The sequence below is a fragment of the Hemicordylus capensis genome, chromosome 6 (assembly GCF_027244095.1).
Source record: "Hemicordylus capensis ecotype Gifberg chromosome 6, rHemCap1.1.pri, whole genome shotgun sequence".
Classification (NCBI taxonomy): Eukaryota; Metazoa; Chordata; class Lepidosauria; order Squamata; family Cordylidae; genus Hemicordylus; species Hemicordylus capensis.
In genome coordinates this window covers 138,149,711-138,176,632 of record NC_069662.1, presented here as the reverse complement: position 1 = coordinate 138,176,632, position 26,922 = coordinate 138,149,711, and the positions used below count along the sequence as shown (strand labels likewise).

At 44.6% G+C, this 26,922-nt stretch overlaps 2 protein-coding genes across 5 annotated transcripts in view; one reads left to right on the top strand and one right to left on the bottom strand.

The window, feature by feature from the left end:
• Positions 1-7,181: 7,181 nt before the first annotated feature.
• ARL5B (ADP ribosylation factor like GTPase 5B) lies at positions 7,182-26,913 on the bottom strand. Of its 3 annotated transcripts, none has more exons than XM_053262139.1 (6): positions 26,754-26,913; positions 18,648-18,708; positions 14,413-14,560; positions 13,285-13,368; positions 12,708-12,859; positions 7,182-9,629 (listed from the first exon to the last, which is right to left on the bottom strand). In XM_053262139.1, exons 1-6 carry the CDS (start codon positions 26,911-26,913, stop codon positions 9,581-9,583), a joined length of 654 nt encoding a protein of 217 aa, XP_053118114.1. In that variant the 3' UTR covers positions 7,182-9,580. The 3 variants fall into 3 exon arrangements, with proteins under 3 accessions (XP_053118114.1, XP_053118116.1, XP_053118115.1); XM_053262141.1 differs by lacking the exon at positions 26,754-26,913 and adding an exon at positions 25,021-25,141; XM_053262140.1 differs by lacking the exon at positions 26,754-26,913 and adding an exon at positions 24,104-24,414.
• Positions 25,975-26,922, top strand: part of NSUN6 (NOP2/Sun RNA methyltransferase 6) — a 41,178-nt gene continuing 40,230 nt past the window's right edge. The window contains exon 1 of one of the 2 annotated variants that reach the window (XM_053262136.1): positions 25,975-26,040. In XM_053262136.1, coding sequence (XP_053118111.1) covers positions 25,990-26,040 — 51 coding nt within the window. In that variant the 5' untranslated portion in view covers positions 25,975-25,989. The remainder of the gene's footprint in view (positions 26,041-26,922) is intronic. The other variant, XM_053262132.1, reaches the window with a different exon arrangement.

Below are 26,922 nucleotides of genomic sequence, written 5' to 3'. Positions count from 1 at the left end.
AGGATACAGATGGGAAGTGTACTGCTGTACTCGTGTTTTAACAGCATGTGTGAATAACTGTACCTGTGTATAGATCTGTACCTGTATATGCTGCTCATGCATTGTACAAGTGTTGAACAGAACACTGGAACAGGGCTTCATTGCATGAGTGTTGAACATAACATGTGTAAGACTATACTGTCTGAACAAGGCCTCTCCATACTGTAAAACCAGGAGCAGTCATAACTGAACACACGTATAAGCAAAGGATCACAGGACTGTGAACTGAAGCTCACCAAATTCCTGCCACATGGGAGGACCCTGTCACTCACGCAGACTAACTCTGAACATTAAACAAATGAGGACAAGGAGTGATTGCATGAAGAAAGAAACATTGGGCTAATATGAGCATCCTACCAAGTGGAGTGGTCATAAGGGTGGAGTGAAAAATCAAGCAAGAGGCCTTTTTAGTGGCACATGTTGGTGAAGTGTGGACAGAAATTAAGCCTTGCTGTATTATAATGAAATTAGCTGATCTGGCGCAGAGCATCTGCACCCCTAGTTCTCCCTGTCTCTCCCCACCTTCCCCCCACCCCCCTTCAGCCCCAGTTCGTTCTCCTGGCCGCTGCTTCCTCTCCCCACCCAAACTTCCTCTCCAGTTTCTTCTCCTGGCCGCCCCTTCTTCTCCCCACCTGGTGGCCAGCTGGCCTGGCCGCCACTTCCTCTTGCTGCCCGGTGGCCGGCTGGGCTGCTGCTCTCTCTTGCTAGCCAGCAGCTGGCCTGGTTGCCGTGTTCTCCTACTGGCAGTTCGCCTTTCTCTACCCCTCCCCTCGTGAAATCATGCGAGAGCTGTCATGCATGGGATTAGCGATGCGTACGCCTTAGAGAAACATATATATAGAAGATTGTTGGCAGCCACATCGTTGCATTAGAGAGAGAGAAATCCAAAACCCCTAGGAGCATAATATCTTTATTACGTAATCAACCAAAATGGGACAAAAAGGTGAACAAGCTTTCAGGTTCTTCAGAACTCTTCTTCAGCCTGAATGTTGAGCAAAACAAGTGGGCAGAAAGAGAAGAATCTAGGCATGAACAAAATGCCCCCCAAATCTGCAGTTTGTAAGTGTCGTAACAGGAGGTGTTATACAGACATGCATGGCAGTCCTGTGCCTCTTCACTCTAAGGAAACCCCACTGAGCTCAATGAGGTTGACTCACTAGTAGTTGCGTTTAGGCTTGGTTTTTGTCTTTGTGAGCATATTTAGTCTTGCCTCTGCTGCTTTACACCCTAGAGCAGGGTAGGCAACCTTGGCTCTCCCACTGTTGTTGAACTACAGCTCCCATCATCCCCAGCCACAGTTTTGTGATTGAGGGTGATGGGAGTTGTAGTTCAACAACAGCAGGAGAGTCGAGGTTGCCTATCCCAACCTAGGCTCTGCTACGTGTAAAACAGATTTCAAGTTGCAACAAAGGGCTAATGGTACAAAAACAATAGGGCTGGCCCCACACTTTTTCAAAAATATAAAATTGTGTTGTGGTTACTGCTAGAAACAAATCCAAGTAATAGATGGCATTTATTTTTTTTAAATGTAAGCTTCAAGTGCACAAGCTGCAAGAGTTAGAGAAACAAAACAATACAACCCTATTAAATGATGCATATGCTATGAAAACAGCAGAGGGATGGTTCTGCTGAATTTCGTGGTGGGAGGTTCTCTGGAAGCATCGGAAACCTGTTTTTGCCTTCCTTTCAGAGAGGCAGATGCCTATGAACCTTCCCCCACACTAAGGTCTTCCTCAGAGGCCCTGTTCCAGATGTCCTCACTGTCAGAGCACAGTGGGTGGCTAATCTGGACAGGGACTTTTCAATCATTGCATAAAATCTATAGATCTCCCTCTGCTCCAGGTATGTTGGCCATGACCTTCCCTTTTAATTTTCAGGTGCTTAGCTCAGCTGTAGTGCTTGGTGTTCATTCAGAGGATGACTGCTACAGTCTGTTTTATTGTCTGAAGATTAACAATCACAATACCGTTGTGTGAACCACTTTGTGGGTGCTAGGATTCAAAAAGATGGGAGATACACATTGTACCTAATTCCTCTTCCTCCTTATTTTAGTGCTTTGGTGTTCGCACATAATGTTTCTAATTAGAGTTTAGATTTTTAAAAAAACTAATCACTAGTTTAGATTTTTCAGTTGAAACAAGCAAAACAGTAGAACTCTTCTCATGATCTGTGAGAAGAGCGTGGTCTGCGGGGAAGCAGGGTTTAACTTACCTTCCCTGTAGATGACCGGCTCTTAGTCCCTGGGTGAGTGGATTGCCTGCCCAGCCAAGCAAAGGCTCCTGCTGCAGCTCCCGGGGTTGGGGTGCCGGGACGCACTGCCACATGTTGTCCTGCCCCGGAGCTCCAATAATGCCCCCAACAAGTGTGCCAGCCACAGCTGCAAGCATCCGTGAATGACACATGATCTGAAAAATAAGGGTAAGGGTGCACTCACTCCCTTAACCTTGATTAACTGGGAGGCTACTTAGGCGGCTTTGCCACTGTGTAGCTGCTGGTATCAGGCCCGATCCTGGCAGTTCACATGAGCATGCAAAACTGGGCTGGGCTCCCTTAACCCAGTTTTGCATACTCATGTGAACAGCCGCAGAAACTAGCTTCTAGCTGGAAGAAACCTCAGTGGGAGAGCAACATCTCCAAACTGAATACCTCATGCAACGCAATTATTCACCTTTCAGTGATGCACTCTGGTGCCATTTCCCCCAGCTGCTATCTCTTCAGCACTGGTTACTCCCTCCTCCTGGTTTCTTCTGCCATCTTGGATTTAGATAGATAGGTGATCCTACCCATCCAGGGATCATTCAGTGAACAGGATGATGTCTCCCCTCTACATAAGCAGATTTGGCAGTGTGATGACATCATTAAAAGCAAATGTCATAAGCACCAACAAAAATGCTGGAAATGCACAAGGACCAGTCAATAGTTTAGGCTCAGCCCTTGTTGAGATGTTCCTAAGGTTGGTATCTAAAAAATCTCAACTCAAGTTTCATCTCAATGTTTTCAGTTTTTTAATTGCTGTAATCTCTGAATGTTTTAAATTTTAAAAATGCTGTTTGAACAGTTGGTTTTACTTTGGTTTTTTGTGTGTGTTTATTTTTGTGAACTGCCGAGATCCTTTGGAGTCAGGTGGCATATAAAAAATAAAATAAATAATATAGTGTGTTAGGAAGAAATAGGAAGGAAAGGCAGCTCTAGGCAAGTAATTTCAACCTAGCCTCAAGTGGACTTCCTCATCGGTCTAATGTAGGGAGCAAGTCCACCATAATTTTCATTTTGGCAAAAAACAACAACTGCCTTCCAACTTTCCTATAGGATTCTGAAAAGGTTTATGCAGTCTTTCTGGATATCTTTCCTTGTAGTACTGGGAAAGCATTCTGTACTAAAGTTATCTAGAAAAGAGGATCCCAACCTTGAGTCCCCAGCTATTGGCCTACAGCTCCCAGCCTTCCCAGTCACAATGACCTTCAGCCATTGTGACCAGGAAGGAGGGGAGTTGCAGGCCAACAAGATCTGAGGACCCAACTTTGGGAACCCCTGCTCAAGGAGAGTCACCTTAGGTGGCACAGCAGGGAAATGCTTGGCTAACAGGCAGAAAGTTGCCAGTTCGAATCCCCACTGGTATGTTTCCCAAACTATGGGAAACACCTATATTGGGCAGCAGCGATATGGAAAGATGCTGAAAGGCATCATCTCATACTGTGCGGGAGGAGGCAATGGTAAACCCCTCCTGTATGCTACCAAAAGAAAACCACAGGGCTCTGTGGGCGCCAGGAATCGAAATCGACTTGATGGCACACTTTACCTTTACCTGCTTGAGGAGGGAGCTTCTCCTCCTCGTCAGCCTATGAGAAATGAGTGCTACCAGAGCCATTTTCCTGCCTAGATGAAGCCGCCATCGCCCTGACCTCCAACTAGGGATGTGCATGGAACCGGGCGGGGGAGGTTCGAAGGCGGGGGGGTTGACTTTGAGGGAGGGGAGGGTGCACATCCCTCCCTCCACTTCTCCCCGCCGGTGCTCCGTTTGGAGAGACCATCTGGGGGGCAGTGTACCTCCCTGCTGCCCCGTTGCCTCCTCGGTCCCGACATCACCAGAAGTACCCGATCCACCTGCACGCATCAGCGCACATACCGGGCTTGTGAGTGCACAACAGCGGGCACCTTGGTGTGACGTCCGTGTGCACGTGCTGATGCACACAGGTGCGGCAGGTACGTCCTGTGACGTCAGGACCAAGGCGGCAGCGGGGAGGCAGGTCCAATGGACCTGCGAGTCCAGTGACCTGCGGTTCTGTGCCCTCACCCCTGAATTTCCTGTCTGCATTCAGACGTACTGGAGTTCCCTCTCTGCAGTCTTGCGCTGCTGTCCTGATGGTCCCTTTCCAAACGGAGTGCTGGTGGGGAAAAGCGAGGGAGGAGTAAGTGCACTTGCCCTTAAAGTCAACCTCCCCACCTTCAAACCGGCTGAACCGCTAGTTGTTCAAACAGATTCAGAGGCCCACAAAGGGCCTCCGAACCAGTTCTGTGCAGATCCCTGCCTCCAGCCAGTTGTCTATAGAATTCAACAGTGTACTGGGGCAGTTCCTGCGAATGTGATCTTCCTTACAAAGTTAAACATGGTGTGCATATGTTGTGTAACATTTAAAGGAAAACTGTTTTGCATCATCTCAATACAAACTCATCATATAATATAGAAATTCTGACCATATCCCCTATTTGTTACAAAAGGGCAGACAAGTGAATCAAATTTCATGCCCCCTACCCAGTAATCTTGAACAGATAATGGCAGCCTTTGGATGCAACACGGAGCAGCGAGTCCAATGGACCTGCGGTTCTGCGCCCCCTCCCCCTGCTTTCTCGTCTGCATTCAGACATACTGGAGCTCCCTCTCTGCAGTCTCGCAGACTGCAGAGAGGAGGGGGAACAGACTGCTTCCTTCTTTAATGGACGCCAAGAGCAGCCGGAGCGAGGGAGGAGCTTTCTGCCTAAACCCTGGTTGCATAAGCGGGGAACTGCATTGCCAGCATTTTTATCACACAGTGATAAAATCCTATATGCTAGCTCCAGAACAAAAGGCAAGCTACTAAGAAGTAGCTGCTATGTTAGAGCCTTAAGTTGTGTTTAGTACAATAGAACCCACTGGGTCAAAATAAAAACTTCTTCAGATTCATTGCTCTGCTAATCTTCAAGATGGGGAAAGTATGAGATACAAGCCCAATTCAGACATTATCCTGTATGGTTTTACAGATGTCTGAACACTCCTACACATTTGCGTGAATGACAGTACTGGTGTTCATTTTAAAAGTGAACCAGGATGCAGCCCCTTCAAATGAGAGGGCACGCCCTCAACTCCTGCCTGTAGCTTCCAGCAGCATCTGGTGGGCCACTGTGCAAAACAGGATTGGCCTGATCCAGCAGGGCTGTTCTTATGAAGGATGCAGTGATAAATGAATTATCCTGCCACACCCTGCACCCGACGGATGTCCAACCACTGTGCAGACAACCTAGCTAACTCATTTCTGTTCACACCAGGGGAAAGGGTACTCTAGTACAGAGGAGGCTAACCTGAGGCTCTCCAGCTCTTGTTGACCAAAAAAAAAAGCAAAGAAAAGAAAGATGCCATCCACCCAAAGCTAGTGGTTCCATTGTTCTACGGAATCTTCTCAAACATTAGGTAGAATTATTCAAGGCTACTTCACAAAAAACTTCCTTTTCTTCGAGATGGTCTCAGTGTAGCATGCACACTGGCATGTATGAAACACAGCACAATTGTTTCACTACTAGGTTTGGGCAACTAGTGTCTGCAACAAGTGCTCAGTTCATGTCCTGACAGAATGAGGAAAAATTATATCCATAGTGGGGGGCAGGGGGGTGTCCCACAAAACTATCTTAACTCAGCTTCAAACCTGTTACAAAGAGAATACTAGAGATGTCTGACAATAGCATGGTATGGGCTAGGGAAGGAGAAAAAGAACCTGACAGTTATCTCTGTTTCATGTCCCAAATTTGTTATTTTTGTTTAGTACCCAGAGATAGCTAACCTACATTTTTGGCTACAGCACGTCACCCCTCTGGAACACATAACACAGAATGTTTAAGCAAAAGTGCTTGCTTTTTAAAGTATAAACACTCCTTCAGGAGAGAAAACCCTGCAGTTTCTTTTCAAATATAATTTCCGAACAATACTCATGTATTTCAAGATGCATTTGCTAAGTTATCCAGAAAAAAGTGGTATATGTCCAATTTATGAGATCAGCAGTATCAATATTATTTCTGTTAAACTGTGTCTGCCAAGGAATTTTGGTAAGTGAACTCTTTGTTACTGGTTCTGTAAACAGTATAACCGGACCTGACAAATTTTCTTTAGATGTAGGAGCCAGACAATGAACACTTGGCAAAATTATCAGACTTAGTAAAAGATACTGTGGGGAGGGCTGAGGGGGTAAACAGGTTTCTTTTTAACTCCTTTACAAGTAACATACTTAAAGGAGAAAAAGGGCTGCCTGGGAAACAAAACAATTTTGATGAAATAATTCTATATCTGAATATATACTGTAAATATGACTAATATTTATATACTGCTTTTCAACAAAAGTTCCCAAAGCAGTTTACCTAGAAATAATAAAATAAAATGGCTCCCTGTCCACAAAGGGCTCACAATCTTAAAAAGAAACACGTTAGACACCAGTAACAGCCACTGGAGGGATGCTGTGCTGCTCTCCCCCTACTAGATAAAGAGAATCACCACTTTGAAAAGGTGCTTCTTTTCTCAGTTAGCAGGGGAGTGTCCTAGTCTAGGTGCCACCGTTAAATTTCTAGGCACCATGGCTCCCTGGCACCTGGGATTTATCAAGGCCTGCAGTATAACATTATTGTTAGACTTTATTTAGCCTTCACGTTAGGATTGAATTTGTTTGGTTTACACAGAAACCATACAAAAGATTGACACTTCCCCCACCCCATAATATTCAAACTGCAATGTGACAGAGTTGGAGAGATGACACACTATAGTCAGAAGCCATAGAGTCAATTGTTATACATGCAAGAGGATTGTGTCCATTTCTTTTCAGGCATACCTGTCTCTTCTTCCTACACCCTCCCCATCCAATGTGACTTGTAAGCAGTTTTTGTAACAGTGTAAGAACACAAAGTTTGCTTTGCACAGCCAAGCACTTTAATTCACCCAAATAAGTACAGTAGTTACAATGCAATATCATGCCAATCATTTGATATAAAAAGTGTACAGTATGGTAAACCATATTTCATGTGAGGAGTCAAATGACAAGATAACATGATCTTGGCCAAAAAAGGCCCGGTTTTTCAAATCCCATCCTATGGAAAGAGCTACAGCTGAAACACTGAATGCATTCCCCTTTAGGAAAAGTGAAATGGTAAATCCACAGTTACTGTGAAGATCATGGAGTAGAGGAAAGATGGAGAACACAGGGTAAAAGAGGATAAATTTTTCTGGAAACCTGGCATTCTTGACAAACATATTGTAACAGTTATTTTAAAAAACCCCTCTCCTGATTTAGCACAACATTCCATGCAGCATTTTTGAAAGGACAAGGGCTACTAAAGGACTAGTGTAAAAAAACAACAACCCACAGAGTTCCAAGATATTTCAGCAGATATGTAAATGTCCTCAATGCTCAACCCAACACAATTCTTGAGAGTTTTAAGCTCTGTTTATACCTATAACTCTTGAAGGAAGTTGACTTCTGCAGACACTGCTGCATGTCTAATTTTACTGAAATGTGCACCTATGTTCTATAAAGACAATCAAAAGGAATTGATGCCACTAGAGGAAAAAGAAAATCAGATTCATTGGATATTGACAGATTGGATCTCAGATTGGATCTCAATGCATGCCCCAATTCAAGCTACCTGTACCATAGCATGGATTTGCTATACTGCTACTGGGGCAGAGTTAATAGTGTGTGTGTGTGGTGGGGAGGGGCTTTCCATGGAAGAGAAGAGTTTCCCCCCTTTAAAAGAAAGGGGTCCTCTGTTTTAGTGATCTTTGGGATATTAAATTGGGGTAAACATCTTTGCCACTTTAAAGGAAGCAATATGCAACACTGTGACCATGATTCTTTTCCTCTGTTTGCCAAGAGAAGGGAAGAATTCTGATTTTGCAATGAAAGGCAGTTATTTCTAAGGGAACACTGCTCTTCTAGAGAAAAGTTACTTATCTGAAAACAAACTTCACATGATGTCAACCGAACCCTAATTGCAACATGGCATTATTTCATGAAATAAAGCACAAAGACAGCCAATATGTTGCCTGTAATGTCCCTAAAGTGGTTTGGCACTGAAGGAAATTGCTGAATATAAGTGCTTTCCTTTAGAGTGCTTACATAATGTTGCATGTTCAAACACATACATTATCAGCATTGCCTTGTGAAAAGAAATCAACCAATGTTATCAAAGGAAGACAATTTGGTGTTTTAAAGCACTATGGAATACTGTTTCTTCAAAATTATACATTTTTCAATACCATGAACTGCTTTTAATGCACTATCAAAATAAGGCATTTGCTGATGATTTGTAGAATATTTCTGAGGAATAAAAAGAGTACTGCCCTTGTACAGGAGAGTTGGATCAATTTGTGGGAAGGATTCCGTTATTTTCAATAATACTGTTGCTCTGGGTTTCTCCAATGGAGAAATTAGGCCTTGCTTTTAATGTTTATTCATATTACACACTCACACAGAGAGAACTCATTTCCGCTTAACAATGATTAAAAAAAAATCAGATTGTAGAACCTCATTAACTAGAAACACAATATCCAAAAGAGTTTGTCTGATAACACGATGGCAAAAAGCTGCTGTTCTTTTGGAAAGTGCACACCAATATTTGAAGTTTTCCCTATTGGACTTGCATTGTTAAAACACAGTGCAGGCAAATACTCTTCCTTGCCAACATGCGGCATATTCACTGTTACTATATAAAATTTTTATTTTCAGGTAAACCCACTACTGTATATGAAACATTTAGCGGTCAAATGACATTTTAAGAAGGTATATGCTTGTCATGGCATAAATGCAATGACAGTAAATAAATAACCATTTCAATGTTAAATAGAACTCCTGTAGTGTGTATCAGTATCTGAAATCCCATCCACAACTCAAACCTGGGAATACACTGATTTTAAAACCCATGCTTTTGGAATTCTTAAAGCTAATTGTTGCAGCATAGAAAAAAGGAAGAAACACCCCCCCACACACCCAAATGTTACAGACTATTACCGTAAGCAGCAAGATTGAGTTTTTCCAATGGCAAACTTTGTTACAAGGCAGTCATTTAGCTTATGTAGTCAGGAGAACTTTTGAGATAGTTCTTGCTTGTTCATCCATCCAGGATTAGTGCATTAAAATGAGAAGTTAAAAAAACACTTTTGAGTTTCAGTTCAGCCGCACTTGATTCAAGTGTTGCTTTTGGAGGTTTCAGACGTTTTTAAGTTAAAACATGTTGCTACCTCAGCAGTCAAGTGTACCACAAAGGTGTTTTGTCCATAGAGTAAGTGTCACTTTTTATCTGGAGGAAGTTATCTTACTCCAATACGGGAAGTCATCCATTCCAAGCCTTGGCACAATCTAGGGGGGCAGAAGACACATGTCTTAATACAAACAGTGGAAAGTCACTTTGCCCAAAGTAACCACGTTTACAAAACTGTTTTTCTCCCAAGGATTTCTTCACATGTGGAATTAAATAATAGTTTTTAAAAACCAAGACAATTTTAAAAAACCAAGATGAAAGTCATATGTATATGCTACTATAGAGCCCATCCTAATATTGTATTTACGTTATAAAACACACACATCCCTCAAATCTTTTCACTGAAGGCTAAAATTAGGGTTAGTTCTCATGATCAATCTAATGTCAGCTTACTGGGAATCTAGGGACTCCTGCCATGTGAATGCTCCCGCAGAGTATGTTGTGAGATCTCAGAAAATGTCAGCTAGCTCAGATTGGCACCACACCAAACTGACATGAAGCTGAAACTGGTAGTCTTCGATTTGAACTTGGCTTGATTATCTCAGCTCTTCTAAACATCCTCTAAATGCCAGTTGCAGGGGAGCAAGAGAGAGGGCATGCCCTCACCTCTTGCCTGCGGGCTTCTCAGAGGCAACTGGTAGGCCAACTGTGTGAAACAGGATGCTGGACTGGATGGGCCTTGGGCCTGACCCAGCAGAGCTGTCCTTATGTCAGTTTGGTGCTGTGCCAATGCAGACATTCTCTGCATTCTCATGAGACGCTCCACTGGAACACGCACACAGCAGAAGTCTCCAGATTCCTGGTAAAGTGACATTTGACAGATCATGAGAACAACCTTCAAGACGTAATTCTGGATGTATATTCCCTCCTCCCAAATGGTTTAATTTATTTGCTTCATTTAATTTAGATTTTTTTTAATGCACACAGAGTGTGCAGAAAAAACAAAACAAAACAAAAACAACCCCACGATGTAAGTATGAGCAGATTGAAAAAGCACTCTTAAAGGTCAGTGCGAGTGCCAGGCAAGTCTTCCTGGGAAGAGAATTCCACAGGTGAGGAGATACTACTGAGAAGGTCCTCCTCTCCCTAGTCCCCATTCTTCCTCACTTCACTCAAGGAGGAGGTACCTGGAGGAGGGCCTTTGAAGATGACCTCAGGCACAGATGGGAATATACAGAAGCAGCATTCCTTTGAGTACCTTTTATCAAGTATCACAAGATGTAGCACAACATTTTGTTACCTTAGTGAAGCCTATTTGAGACAGGCAGCAGCAGCATGTTTTTATAAAATAAACATAAAACTGAACAAGTCACATCTGTGACCAAAGAGATATGGAAACAAACTCTGTGACCTACAGTGACAAGCTTTGCAGAGCACATTTATGACACTGGGGCAATTCACAAGAATGAATATGCATCTTATAAATAGTAAGACACAAAGCAGCCCTTTGGCAATATATGAACCGCATATTTATCATGCTCTTACTTTGGCTATGAGCATAACAAGAATAGCGCCATGCACAAATTTCTCCGTGCCAACATTCATACCAGTTGCACCTGTACCAAATCTACACCTGTCAGCAACACAAAGTGGGAAGGTGCTTAGTACTGCAAAGTCCTGCAGATATGCATAGGACCTGCAGGTGGAGATTTGACATTGGCACACCACAGCTTCAAGGAAGGCCACTTGTATTCTTGGTGTCCTCAAATGGAAGTCAACCACAACTAAGGGGCTTCTCTAAGGGAGGGGCTCCCAACCATAGGTCCCCAGATGTTGTTGGAGTACAAACAAGGGCCAGTGGGGCTGGAGATGATGGGAGTCATTGGGGTGAGGAGAGCTGGTCTTGTGGTAGCAAGCATGACTTGTCTCCATAGCTAAGCAGGGTCTGCCCTGGATGTATCTGAATGGGAGACTTGATGTGTGAGCACTGCAAGATATTCCCCTCAGGGGATGAAGCCACTCTGGGAAGAGCAGAAGGTTTCAAGTTCCCTCCCTGGCTTCTCCAAGATAGGGCTGAGAGAGATTCCTGCCTGCAACTTTGGAGAAGCCGTTGCCAGTCTGTGAAGACATTACTGAGCTAGATAGACCAATGGTCTGACTCAGTATATGGCAGTTTCCTATGTTCCTATGAGTCATACTCCATCATCATCTGGGGATTCAAGGCTGGAAATTCGAGCTCTACAGCATCTCAACAAGGACCACTTTAAGGTCCCACAATCTCAGTTCATCACACTCACCAGTTGTGGCTAGATGATGAAATTCACATTTTGAGATTTACTCTGGGCTTGCTAACACAATAAAGATTCAGAGGTTATCACCCCAGAAACACTGTTTTGATATACCAATTTCTTTCTCCATTAACAAGTACTTCAAGGGCAATTTAGGCATGGCCCCTTTGCCAAGTATCTTGAGTCATTCAGAGGTCCGGCGCTTCTTCAGCATGCACCATTGCATTATTTTCCCCATTAAGAGTCAGAAACATGAGATTTGGCAGGCACCAACTAGCTCTTTCAGCTACTTTAGCCTCTGATTCAGCAACTGAGTGTGTAGTAGTAACAAGGTGTTATCGTAACCGATCACGAGAACTGCTCAAACATAACTACCCAAGTGAATTTGGGTTTATTATGCTCTTGCGTAACTGAAGATCAAAAAGAATTACAGATGCTTCAGAGAGAATTGCTGCATTTCAGCTGAAGTGCAAACCAAGAAGCCCCATGGTAATAAGCCCCTAGAGTAAACAGTAGAGGGCATGGCAGCTGGAGGGATTTAAAGGCAGAATAGAATGCTAAGACAACTAAAAACTCCTAAAGCTGGACAAAGAGAAAATCCAAGATTTATCCAATTCCAGAAGGCCACAACCCTCAAAATTGTGAGGGTTGTTCACTGCCTTAAGCAAATTTGGAGACGCAGAGCACACGTATTGAAACAAGAGAGATCTGACACTCTGAAGATGAAGGAAGGAAGGAAGGAAGGAAGAAATCTTCCCCTAATCCAGTTTCATGCCTATGAATACCTTATCTAGGTACTGCCTTCAATCCCTTATCTGAATAGCTGGTACAATTTTTAAGATTTGGAGATTAAGGTTAAGGTTAAGATTTAACATGAGGACACACATACTGATTTTTTCAGTGTCAACTTATTTGTTTATAAGACAAAACATCTTATTTAATACCTACCCTTCTCCTGTTAGTGCACAACAGGACTGAATGTGCCATGGGTGATCCTTTATGGAACTAAGGGTGAGGTACTTGGAAATTTCAGCTGCTGTCATACAACCTTTCATATCTTGCTTGTTTGCAAAGATGAGAACGGCAGCTTTCCGCAAATCCTGAAAATGATGTAGCATGTTTAGAAAGAGTTCACACTGAGCTCTGAATAAAAATTCTAAGGTGTACTAACAAATTTCTAGACAACAATAACATGGGCCTTAATAGAACGCTATAGGTTTCAAACTGGTGCAAATGTAACACTACTTTCCTTTCCCGTGATCTTCCTGTTCCAGAGCATGAACTTCCATCACTGGCTTTAACTACTGTTTAACACTACCACTAACATAATGCTCATCATGGTTAGGGCTAATCAAGATTCTCATTTAATTAGGATGTGAGACTAGAATCCATTTTGATGTGTCGGAATGATGTAAACATAGAAACAGGAACCTGAATCAGACGGTCAAAGCTGCTACTTTGATTTCTACAGTTTAAACCAAAATTTACAATCCTGCTATATACAAAAGAGTCCAATTCAAAGTACCTCGTGTGCCAACATTCTGTAAAGTTCTTCTTTTGTGATAGACAGTCTCTCCCGATCAATGCTGTCAACTACAAGGATAATAAACTATGAAGAACAAAGAGTAGGACCGTTAAAAGCCGTGTTTCTAATCAAATCATATAGTGCACTAAGTACAAATGCTTCTCTGTAGCACTTGAATTTCCTGGTCATGTGGAAACAAAGGAAATGTTCTGCAATCCGAGACACACAACGGTGACAGTGGGTTCCAGGCCGCAGCTGCTTTTCCACAAGCACTCTAGGAAGCAGCTAGCAAGACTTCTGGCGACTGTACAACCCTGCCATTCAGTTTTCTTGATACCATAGAAACCTGTCAGTTTTACCAGAGAGGTTAAAGTCTAGAGCCCATTGTTGTGGAGGGATAACAAGGACAGAGGTCTTATACCAGTCAGACTCTCAGACTATCTAGCTTAATATAATCTAACTGCCACGGTTTCAGACAGGGGTCTTTCTAGGCCCTGCCTGGAGGTGCCTAGGATTGAACCTGCACCTTTTACATGCAACACATGTGCTCTTTCACTGAGATATCGCCTGACTTTAAGCACATTTGGATAATACTTCTCTGACAGCCCCAACATGCAATAAGGGTGTGTGTGTGTGTGTGTGTGTGTGTTGAACACAGAGGGTGCTTCCCCCAGTTGTGTGTCAGGGGAATATCCAAATTGCTCTTCTATATGTGCTATGAGTTTATTCATCCAAATTTGCAGCACATGGAGAGCAGTGTTCCCTCTAACAGGGATTCCCAGATTTTGCTGACTACAACTCCCAGGATCCCCAGCTGCAATGGCTTTTGCTTGGGGATTCGGGGAGTTGTATTCAACAACATCTGGGAATCCCTGTTAGGGGGAACACTGGTGGAGAGGGGTGATTTGGATGCCCCCTCCACCCACCCACCCACCCACCCAATTAGGGAAAGGCATCTCAGCATCCTGGAAAGGAAGAAAGATATATATCCTCACATTGCACACAAGCCCTTATTTTTTCATGTGTTTGGGCAGATCAGACAAGTATCACCCAAACCAGCCCACATACAAGTACCATTATAGACCTAATTTCTGGAGTTGACTGAATTAGGAAGAAATTTGATCATACCTCTGTATTTGAATAATATGTATTCCAGGATGATCGCAATGACTCCTGTCCTCCAATATCCCACATGAGGAAGTGCGTGTTTTTTACTACTATTTCTTCAACATTACTTCCTATCGTCGGGGAAGTATGAACTACCTCGTTCATTAGGCTAACAGGGAGAAGAAGAAAAAAAGTTATGCTTAGCAGAATCTGGGGCATTTCTACATCAGTAGTTTCATAATCCACCGATTATGGGGCGGCTATTCTGGTGATAGAAGAAATAATGTTGGCAAATCAGCTGGCCGTTACAGGGGAAGGCAATCAGAAATCTAATAACTTTCCCCCCTTCCAGCTGTCCTGCCAGCTCTCTGTCCTTGGGGAGCAGTGCCAAGCACCCATAGAGACTCACCTTGTAATGCCAGGTTGGTCCAGAATAAAGCAGAAATCATCCATGATCCGATTATGGATGAAGGGGCTGACCTGGTATGTATCACAGAGACTTGGCTGGGGAAGGCTGGTGGCCTAGTCTGATCCCAGCTTCTCCCCCACAGGGTACTCTGCTGAGGAGCAGCAGGTGAGGGTATGTGGGCAGGGAGGCAGAGTGGTTGTGGTCCTCAAGAATAACATCACCCTTACGAGGATCCCTGTCAAAGTATCTGAACATATTGAATGTGTGTCCTTAAGTTGGGGGACCAGGGATAGACTGGGACTTCCCCACTGCCCAAAGGAGTCACTAAGTGAGCTGACGGACTTGGTCAGGCTTGTAGTGGTGGGGAACTTCAATGTTCACTTCAGGACCAATTTGGGACCTATCGCTTGGGCAGATTCTAGATGGTGTCCCTTGGAGACTATTGCCCTTCAAAATCTGAATTTTTGTATGGTGTCCCTTAGGGCTCCGTACTGTCTCCAATGCTCTTTAACATCTACACGAAACCACTGGGAGAGATCAACAGGCGATTTGGTGCAGGGTGTTATCACTATGCTGATGACTCCCAAATCTATTCATCCATGTCAATATCATCAGGAGAAGGCATAACCTCCATAAATGCCTGCTTGGAGGCAGCAAAGGGCTGGATGAGGGATAACAAACAAACTGAGACAATCCAAATAAGATGTAGGTACTTATTGTGCAGGGTCACAACTCGGGAGATGAATACGACCAACATTTATATACCGCTTTTCAACAAAATCAGTTTACAGAGATATAAATAAAAAATAAAATAAAATAGCTCCCTGTCCCCAAAGGGCTCTTAATCTAAAAAAGAAACATAAGATAGACACCAGCAACAGCCACTGAAGGGATGCTACGCGGGAGAGGATTTTGATCTGTCAGTTCTAGATGGTGTTACACTTCCCCAGAAGGAATAGGTCCACAGTCTGAGAGTGCATCTGGATCCAAACCACTCCCTGATGTTCCAGGTTGAGGTACTGGTCAGAGGTGCTTTCTATCAGCTTTGGATGATATGCCAGCTGCGTCCATTTCTTGAGATAAATGACCTCATAACAGAGGTACATATACTGGTCACCTCCAGACTTGATTACTGCAATGCGCTCTATGTGGGGCTGCCTTTGTATGTAGTCCAGAAACAACAGTTGGAACAGAATGCTGCAGACAGGTTGGACTCTGGGTCATCTCAGAGAGACAATATTATTCCTATACTAAAAGAGCTACACTGGCCGCCAATAAGTTTCCAGGCAAAATACAAGGTGCTGGTCATAACGTATAAAGCCCTAAACAACTTAGGCCCTGTGCATTTAAGTCTTCTTCTCCATGCGCCCCACCCACTGAGATCATCTGGAGAGGTTTGTCTGCAGTCGCCACCAGCTCTTCTGATAGGTATGAAGGAATGGACCTTCTCTGTTGCCACCCCGAGACTCCGGAATGTGCTCCCCGCTGAAATAAGATCCTCCTCATCTCTGACAATTTTTTAAAGGACTTCTTTTTCACCCAAGCTTTTTAATTTGATGATGGTTTTCAACTGTTTTAAGGTTTTCATTTTAAAATTTGTTGTGTTGTTGTAAAGCAGCCAGAGAAGGAAGTTTGGGGCAGTCTACAAATTTGAGAAATAAATAAATAAAACATGGTTCTCTGTCTTTCAGATTATAGTTTCAAGACTTCGGTGGGGGGGGGAGGGGAAGACTAATTCAAAAATAAGCCTGTTATTTGACTGGTTTTTAGTAAGTTCTTCCACACCATCACATATGAAAATTCATAACTGTGTTGAAGGAGGTTAGTGTGAACGGAGTGGGGAGCCAACAATCATTTCTGCAATCATGACTGCTGGAAAAGATACATCAGTGATTGCAGAGATGGCTGCTAGCTCATTGTGTCTATTGTAGAGGTGTGCAGGGAACAGGATTTGTGTTCCGTACCTGATGAGCTGGTTGTTTCAACAGAACAAGCTCGGGTTTCGAGTGTTTTGAGCAAGGGGGACAGTGAGGGGCAGCAGGAGGTACTGCAGTTACAAGCAGTAACCAGGTAATGATTGTTAAAAGGTACTTCCTGCCACCCCTCACCGCCCAGCCTAGCACTGCTCGGAACACTCAAAATGTTCCGACTCGGAATGGGGTCATTCCGCTCTGAGCTTGAAACAGACCTTTCATTCGAAGGCAATTCTGTTTCAAGCTTGGAACAATCATAACAGCCCATTTTGTGTCATAAGATTTCGAGCTGGGAATGTTCTGCACATCCCTACTCTGTTGTATCTACAGGCTTAATGTTTAACCACATGGCCATGTCCCCAATTATGAGGAAGAGTTTAGCAGCGCCAACTGTCCCTTTAAAAAGGAACTCTTCTGTGTAATTCCTGTAAGCTAGAAGTTCCCAACTTGTGGGAATCCAGAAGTTGCCGAACTACAACTCCTATCATCCTCAGGCACAGTAAATTGTGATGGCGGATGATGGGAGTTGTAGTCAAGCAACTGCTGGAGTACCACAGGTTGGGAACCCCTGCCATAAGCTAATAATATGCCTTTAAGATTGTATATCTGTGAGATTAATAGCAGTTCCACCAAAATGATGTTTTTGTTTTCAGTCAATAGATAGTATCATCTTCCTGGAGACAATCAGTATATTAATCAATTACTTGTCTGCAGATTTTACAACCACAGCTTCTGACAGTCATAAAATCTATTGCAACATGATGAAGTAATAGCCTCAACGAATGTTATGTGCGCCAGTGTTATACCATAAGCTCAACAAAGTGATGCGGGACATTGGCAAAATTCACTCCTCAATAGCAATAGCTGTTAAGAGGAACAGGGATCAATGACAGATTAACTCTTTGCATTTATGTACAGCTTGTATTTAGAGTAGGCCTGACACACAGGAAGGCAGATCAGCCAAAAGCTATATATACTTAAGAATGAAAAAGAACTGCAAGCTTTCAAGGCCATAAGGAGACCTAGATACCAGCATGGTACAGTGGTTAGAGTGTTGGACTAGGACCAGAGAGACCATAGCTCAATTCCTCATTCAGCCATGAAACTCACTGGGCGACTCTGAGCCAGTCATTTCTCTCTCAGCTTAACCTATCTCACAGGGTTGCTGTAAAGGTAAGCATAACCATGTACACCACCCTGGGCTCCTTAGAAGACAAGCAGGATATACTGGAAAAGCTCATTAATCACAGTCCCAGCATCTGCAATGTTCACGTATCCGCGGTTGGGTAATTGCCACCCGATCTTGGTATACACGAAAAATCCAGTGATTAAACCCATGTGTGCATGGGTTAGGGATGGGCAGAATATACCTCAGAGGTAATTTCCACCCACCATTTTGAGGGCAGGAACCATTCTGGGTCTAGTTTTTGTGGGGGGAAAGGGGAAAATGTGATTTTTCAGTGGGTAAAAACATGATTATGGACTTTTCAGGGGCACTGTGGCAGCTGGGGACACACTGAGCACAGTAGGGCACTTTCCCTCTGCAATTCCCACTACCCCCTTCCAGTCCCTTTTGTCCCTTTTCCTGCTGCCCCAGGAATCTACCCCCCCACCAATTCCCCTTGCCCTAATGCCAAGTTATCCACGGTTTCACTAGCCCCCACCCCACTGAGGAACCGAACCCTCATGGATAACGGGGTTCTCCTGCAAATGTAACAACTAACTAAAATTTGATTGCTAGGAAATTTAAACATATTTTTCAGTCCGGGATAGATGATTTTAATCTCCCAGTACTTTTAATTCCTGTTAAAAGGAATACATTTTGATCCATTTCAGAGCCTAAGAACCAAAGGTGTCAGATTATATATACTTACAACTGGTACAGAATGGTGGTTTTTCCAGCATTATCAAGTCCGACAATTATCACTTTGTGTTCTGAAAGACATAAAAGCAATGGACACATAAGGTCATCTTGCACATCAGTTATCTGAAATTCCACGACAAAAGATACATCTTTTTCATAGTGGAGTAGCTTGACAAACAGATACCCAAGGTAGCCAAACATGGCCTTCTACCTACCAGACAAGAAAAGCTCTTCTACCTACTCAAGACACCTTACCCTTTTTTACACCACCTTTTTCTGGCCCACCATAGTTTTTTGGTTTTTTTGGTGTTGTCTGCCACCAATTAACCTCTCCTTCCCTCATCCTTGGCACTCTAAACCTGAAACACACCACCACCCACATCTAAGGCTGGAAAGATCTCATCATGATCGAAAAAGAACATTGATCTTTTTGAAACCAACAGTCCCTTACAGCTATTTTCCCAATATCAATAAGCGAGACTGGAAAACAAAAAGGAATGACTCTGAAGTCTACAAACCCATTGCAATGGAGGCCACAGCATAGTGAGGACGCAGCAGTGTTCTTTTTAATTTTTTTCATCTGAGAGTGGAATTAATTTTGCTCTGGGCGGCAGTAGCAAGGCAGTGTGAGCACACATTAATTCTGAGTGGGACCTTCCTGATTCAACCTGAGCGGGATCTAAAATTAACTGAGCGGACATCCAAAAACCTGTGAGCACACACACATGCACATGCCTTAGAGGGAACACTGGGACCGCTGTTCGTGAAATTCCCTCTCATTAAATGTCAGGTGTCTGTGAGAAATAACAAACAGATACTGAGTTTGCTATCAAGTGGAGTAGTCTCTCCCTCCTAGAGGTATCTTAGAGATTTTGAAAAAACAGACATCAACAGACATTTCTGTCAATATCTTGGGCTCAAAATACATGTGACATTAAAGTCACAGGTCTCCTTTAATTAATAAATAAAAAGAAAGAGCAGCAGAGGAAGGGATCTGTGTCAGGAATACATCATGGAGGTGGTGTGTGTGTGTGTGTGTGTGTGTGTGTGTGTGTGTGTGTGTGTGTGTAGAAAATGGGCAGAGAAAGGTTTAATCTTTCCTCCCCAGGCAAGTAGTTTTGGAAGGGACTGTAGTGTGTGGGGAAAGCAGTTAATCCCTCCTTCCCCATCTTGTAGTTGTGATCCAGATCAGTAAACCTGTGGCTTCTAGAAGAAGAAGAAGAAAATAGAAAGGCAAAAACAAATTTAAAATCATGTGTAATTTATGCCTTGGGAGGATAATCATGTTAGGCCCTCATATGTCATCTACTGAATGGTTCCATGTGATGGTGAACTCCAACTGTTAAACAAGGCAGCTGCTGCACGAGAAAGCAACTATGCCTCTGAAGTTTTACCACCTGTGGGCCACAGATGTGCGACAGTGCTAATGTTGGAGACTTTCACCACAGAATGCAGAGGGTCCACATAGTGAGCATAATACAAAAGATCCACTTGACAGCTGTTGTGTGGAGTTGCTGCCACGGGAAAGTGTTTCCAGCAGCTCTTGCTAACCTGAGAATTGGCGCTACGATATTCATTAAAATAATGCCTGCCTCTATGCCTTATTTGAGCAGTAATTTCAGAGGGAGAATGATTATGTATCATAAAAAAAGGTTAACAGATATTCCATTAAGAATGGAATGCCCTAAGATAGCTTTTGCCTGGCAATGTTTGCTTTCACTGTACAGTTGAGAGACTACATGAGAATAGCTGAAGGGCTTCATTATGCATACATCTGGAATGCCATTTCATATTAAAGCCAAATGAAAGCACGCTTGCAAAATAGGTACTGTACTGTGTCAACTTGGAGTTGAACATATAAATCATTTGGAAAAGCACCAATGTCTTTGTTTCACAGGCAAAACTTTTAAAGTATGAAGCTTATAGATTTTGCACAGTTGAACAGAAAAAATGGGAAGACAGCCACATAGCAAGACATATGCTTGATACAAATGCAATATATGTTTACATTCATATGTTTTCTGGATCTTGCATATGCACAGGAACTATTAGTCCTCCTAAGAAAAGCAACAGGATATCCTTCCCAATTTGTTACAACCATGGTAACATTTTAACTCAGGTCTGTCACTTTCTTAAATACATTTTACCAACAACCAACTACATTTTTCCTAAAGGGCAAGCAAAAACCACCCCCAACCACTCCCAGCCCTCCCAAACCTGCAACTTTAAGACATTTCTTGCCTTCTCCTAATTACAGACCCACTATCAGTTCAGCTGAACAAAGCCACTCAAGCAGCATCCTTTAGTCAGTTGACTCCCAACTTTTCCTGTCTGAGTCTCTCAGCAATCCTTCTGCCCCATGTCAGCTTCCCTGAAAACTCATGACCAGTTTCACCCCATTTGGGAAACACCTCTAAGCCAAACCATCTCCATTGCTCAAGTGCACCAATGAACTCACTCCATTAAGTTGTCACCACATCTTCCTTTCTCAGCCTTCCATTTATCCTCTCCCCCACCAGCAGTGTTATACCTTACAAAGAAGACCTTCCAAAATACCACTGTTCTGCTCTTGTTAGTTCAGTGAGCTCCACACCATCTAGCTCCCATTGTTGGAGTACCAGATCAAGATGGAGGAGACCAGGATTCAAAATCACCCAGTGGTAAGGGGCCAATCATTCCCCCTGCCCCTATTTATACCCCACTTCTTCCAAGGAGCCTAGAGGTTATGATTCATGGTCATGTTTATCCTAACAACCCTGTGAGGTAGGCTAAGAGGTATGTGACTGGCCTGGAATCACCCAGTGAGTTTCATGGCTGAATGGGGATTTGAACTCAGGCCTCCTAGTCCAACACTCTATCCACTACACCAGAGTTTCTCAACCACCGGTCCGGGGACCGCTGCCGGTCCCCGAAGGGTTGAGCGCCGGTCCCTGACTGGGAGTCAAACCCCCCCCCCCCCAACAACTGCAATCAAGGCACTCACTTCCTCAATTTTGCACATGGTACGGAAGAGGAAGAGTATCACCTTCTTGTCCCTTGCCTCCACGTGCTGCTGTGATCTTCCTACAGCTATTTTATTCCCTATCTTTACAGCTTCAAACTGTATGCGGTGTGGAAGGTATGCCACCTGAAGGGCTGCCACTTGAAGGGCTGCTGGTTCTTGCATGCTCATTGTTTGCAGCCAAAGGTTGATTGATTGAAACCCAGCTGCCTATTGTGGTCGGAGGCGCCTTGAGAGGGAACGCTGTTTCCCTCTTGCATCGGTGGGGTGTTGTGGTCCCTCTGCCCCCTGTAACCCCCTGGTCTGCACCGCCGGTGGAGGACGGCGGTCCCCTTTATGACCTAGCCGGGTGCGGGGGACAATCTCTGGCCGGGATCATGCCGCAGTGAGGGCTAAGCAGAGGAGGGAGGGAGGAGGGCCGCCTTGGCTCACCTCGCAGGTATGCGCGGGCAGCATGTGGGACCACGTGAGCTGCGTGGCCCCAAAGGCAGGCTGGTGTGATTGGCTCCCGCAGGGGAGTTGGGAGGGGGGCACAGAAGTGCACATTGTGAGAGAGGATGGGGAACACTTGCTACACTCTGGTGCGCAAGCACAGTGGCGGCAGCTCTTGGACCCAGGCGACCTTCCGAGTGCAGTCCGGTGCACCATTGCCTCACCCACCCTGAACAGTGCCTCGTCTCCCCAGCGAGGAAAATGAGGCATCTACCACTACAACGCCCCACACCCTCCGCCATCTCAGAATCACCCCCTTTCTTTTAATGCCAGGTCTCCACCACTCTTCTTCACATTTTCTTTCACCATTAAAAAAAACCCCATTCCCAGCACCTGCCATGTAACGAATTTAACGAGTTTTGGAGGAGCTGCACGGGTTTCATTAGGTCCACCTCACAAAGTGCACATCTAAGAGCAGGATCCAGATCAAGTCAGGTGATCATGACCAAGCAGCATTGACACAAATGAGAGATGACTAAATTAATTTCAGTGGGTGGTCGTGACTAACGTTGTCTGGATCCTGCCCTGCGACTACACAACTCCTGCTAAAACTCCACCTCCATCATGAGAGGGTTAAACTGTAGATTTCCGGCTCTACTGAGCTTGCCCTGCTCTCCTCTCCTCACCTCCTTTTTGCTTTGCTTGACATCCAGCCTGATGAAGCATTTTGGGGGATTCAAAAGCTTGCTTGTGCGTTGTTTTCATTGCCCCCATGTAGCTTTTGAATTTTTCTAATGGCCCAACATCCCCTCTCCATTGAGTAATCACAAGCACCTCCACCCCCACCCCACACATACTGAAGACATACTGGAGACAAATTTGTTCACCCAGGCTTTTAGATTCAGGGGTTCTCAACCTTGGGTATCCAGACGTTGGTGGACTTCTACTCCCATAATCCCCAGCCATAATGGCCAAATGCCATTGTGGTTGGGGGTTATGGGAGTTTAACTGAGGGACCCAAGGTTGAGAACCCCTAATATTCCATGTTTGCAAAAGATTCCAAATTTAATTATTTTAATGCTTATATTATTTTAATTGTAAACTGCCCAGAGATGCAAGTTTTGGGCAGTATAGAAGTCTGATAGATAGATAGATAGGTAGATAGATAGATAAATAGATAGATAGGTAGATAGATAGATAGATAGATTTGAAACTCCTTTACTAACTGCCGGTCCGGGAAACTGCGCATGAAGAATGTAGCGGTCCTTGAAACTCTGCATGTAGAATTTAGCGGCCCTTGACTCCAAAAAGGTTGAGAAACACTGCACTACACCACAATGGCTCATTCTGTCTCTCAGTCTCACCTACTTCACAGGATTGCTGTGAGAATACTATGGGGAGCGGGAAAGAGAAAACTATACACTGAATCTTTCAGCCACATCTTCCTCAGAGGGTTGTTGAAAGGTTAACAGAGCCAGTGTGGTGTAGTGGTTAAAGTACTGGACTAGGGCCGGGGAGACCCGAGTTCAAATCCCCGTTCAGCCATAATACTAGCTGGGTGACTCTGGGCCAGTTACTTCTCTCTCAGCCTAACCTACTTCACAGGGTTGTTGTGAGGAGAAACCGAAGTATGTAGTACACCACTCTGGGCTCCTTGGAGAAAGAGCGGGATATAAAATGTAAATAATAATAATAATGATAATAAAAAAATTAAGGGTGCCCATCATCATACCCATCACCCTTGGAGGCAGAACAAACCTGATCAATATTCCACCGACCTCAACCCTCATTCCCAATACCAGCCCCCAACCTGGTACCCCCACGACCTTCACTCTCACAGAGCAGCTGCTTTCCATCTCAGTATCTCTCCCCGGCAACACCACTTCTTGTCCTCAAACCCGTTCAAAGCGAGCCCAGAGAATCCTCCCCGCAGGGGGTACATCTTCCCTCCCCCCCCCACCCCGAATCCTAAGGACCACCCAGGAGTTGTAGTTGTGGGGCTGATCGTGCCGCTCCCTCCCTCTTCCACTCACCCTGGTTACAGAAAAGACTCCAGAGCTTGGCAAATATTAGCCCCATTCCAGACAGGCAAGCGAGCAGCCAGCGGCACCGCCGATTATGCACTGCGGGCGAAGAAGTACCTGCCTCCCGTCCTTCCTTCCTTCTCATCCAACGCGGCGGATTACCATGGGAGGGACCGAAACCAGCTCGGCTCCTCCCCGCCTGCCCCCCACCGTCACCCTCCCCGTTTCAGCCACACTGGCTGCAATCACAGCCCTGCCCACCCATCCTTCCCCGGCATCCTCACTGCGTCACTGCGTGCTCACGCAAGGCGTACGTTCCTTGACTGACAGTGACGCAAGACAGAAACCCTAGACTGGCTACGTACACATAGAGATATGAAAAGCGGCAGTTATAGGCAGACCTCTCTTCCGGTTTCCATTTGAACGCCATTGAAGGGTGGGGGGAGCGACCGAGAGTCTCGTGGCTTCTTAAAAGAGAGACGTGTTTATTGGAGCCTAAGGCTTCGAGGACAAGAGCCCAGCGTTCATTCACTCATAAAGGGCCAGTGTGGTGCAGTGGTTAGAGTGCCGGGGAGACCCGAGTTCAAATCCCCGCTCAGCCATGATACTTGCTGGGTGACTCTGCGCCAGTCACTTCTCTCTCAGCCTAACCTACTTCACAGGGTTGTTGTGAGAAGGAATTTAAGTATGTAGTATACCAGTCTGGGCTCCTTGGAGGAAGAGCGGGATATAAAATGTAACTAATAATAGCTATACACCCCCCAGGGCTGGAATGTCCTGTTTCTTTACAGAGCTGCTCGGAACCGGAAATCATGTTTCCGTTGAAGTCTGTGACTCTCTTATTTGGATGGGGGCGGGACTAAGAAGAGTTCGGACAAATAGCGTCATCCCCCACTTTCGCAGTCTCTATTAAAACGTTCCCTCACCTTTCTGAACTCCTCCCCCTTTAACAGGGTTATCCTGTTTGGGGAAGCGTCATAAAAAATGGTCTCACATGAAGTCTTTTAGTTTCGCCGAGACTTCCATTTCCGGTCAAGCTTAGCGGACAAAAAGCGGTTTTCTATCTTTACTGGAAGTTTAAGGGAATGCGGTACTCCAGTTTCCATCTCTTTGTAAACCCCCAATAAACTCTCAGCAGCGAGAGCAAGTAAAAGTTCGTTTATAATTTTCAAAAATGGGATTCTATCTACCCCTTCACCTTAGCAAGCCCTGAAGCAGCCAGAAGCGTTTCTTGAGACGATGGTGCCACTTAAGATTTGGATCTGGTGCCCTCAGCAGCCACTTAAGATTTGGAATTACAATAAAGAAGTAATCGAAACTGCGGAATAGTCGATAGCCCTAATTTCTCAGAGCATCTGGCGTCACATCCACAGCAATCACATCCCATCGTATTACATGTTAACTAATAATCCAGGCTAAGGTTGCCAATCCCATGCACAAACCAAATGAATACATTGGCATTTACTTCCGAGTAAACCTGCACAAAATAAAGCTGCCATCTTGGGAGCAAAACCCATGTGGGACCTTCTTGTAGATTTACTTGCAAGTATGTACAGGATCGAACTCAATCCCTTGCATGTCCACTGGGAAGTAAGTCCCGCTATGTTCAATGGGCCTTCCTCCCAGATATGTATAGGGCAGTTAGAAGCGTATGTAGCTCGGAAGCAAGTTCCACTGAAATTACTGAAATTCACGTCCTAGCGAACATGGATCCGAAGTAATTCCTACTCCCAGTCACTAAGCTGAACTAGACCCTTCACTTGGGGAGGCAACGTGTGGCTCTCCAGAAGTCTATGAGCTACAATTCCCATGACCCTCAGCCACAATTTATCACAGCTGGGGATGATGGGAGTTGTAGTTCATCAACATAGTACATTGCCTACCCCTGGTTAAGAATGACCCGAAAAATGGTGGTGAAGGTGAAATCCGTTTCTTTTCTTCATGCTGTGAGTAGGACGAGCTGTTAACCAGTACGTGATCTCGAGTGTGACAGAACTAGTTGTATTATCTGTGAAGGTCTTTTCTGACAAGAAAGGATTCCTCTGAATAGCTGCAGAAGTACCAGTTCCAAAAAGATAGCCCGGCTAATCTGTAACAGCAAAAGGCAACAAGAGAATCCTGCCGCACTTTAAAGATTAGCAAATGTACGCTTGCTATATAAACTTTCGTGGGCTACCATGAATGAATCAATCTTCAAGGTGTCACAAGATTCTTTGCTTTTGCTAGAGGTACATTTCCCTCGCTGCTAAATAGAGGCAGCGTAGTATAGTGGTTAGAGTGCTGGACTAGGACCGGGGAGACCCGAGTTCAAATCCCCACTCTCTCAGCCTAACCTACTTCACAGGGTTGTTGTGAAAGAGAAACTCAAGTATGTAGTACACCGCTCTGGGCTCCTTGGAGGAAGAGTGGGATATAAATGTAATAATAATAATAATAAATAACTACAGCACCACTAGAGAGTGGGAAGGCTGCACTTGCATGGCGATACCAGTCCCAGTTTCTCTCATTCTTCCCGGGACTTTCTCCTGTACCCGGAGCGCTGCTTCAGGGACAGCAGGCTTGGCTGTTACTGGACGTGAACATGAATCATATCTGTGCTTTTCAGCGTGGTGCTGGGGGGGAACAAACAATTTGTTGAACATATACATAAATCACACACCTTTTCCAGAAACGGATGGCTGGGAAGTGCCTGGATTTGCCTTAGTGGTGAACTCTGCCGCTCTGCGCCCAAAAGCGCCCGCCCACCCCTCCCGAAAGAGAGCAGGCTCTTGCGATTTGACGGGAGGTTCCTTCCTACACACTATTGCTCGGGTCCTCATTTACTCGGA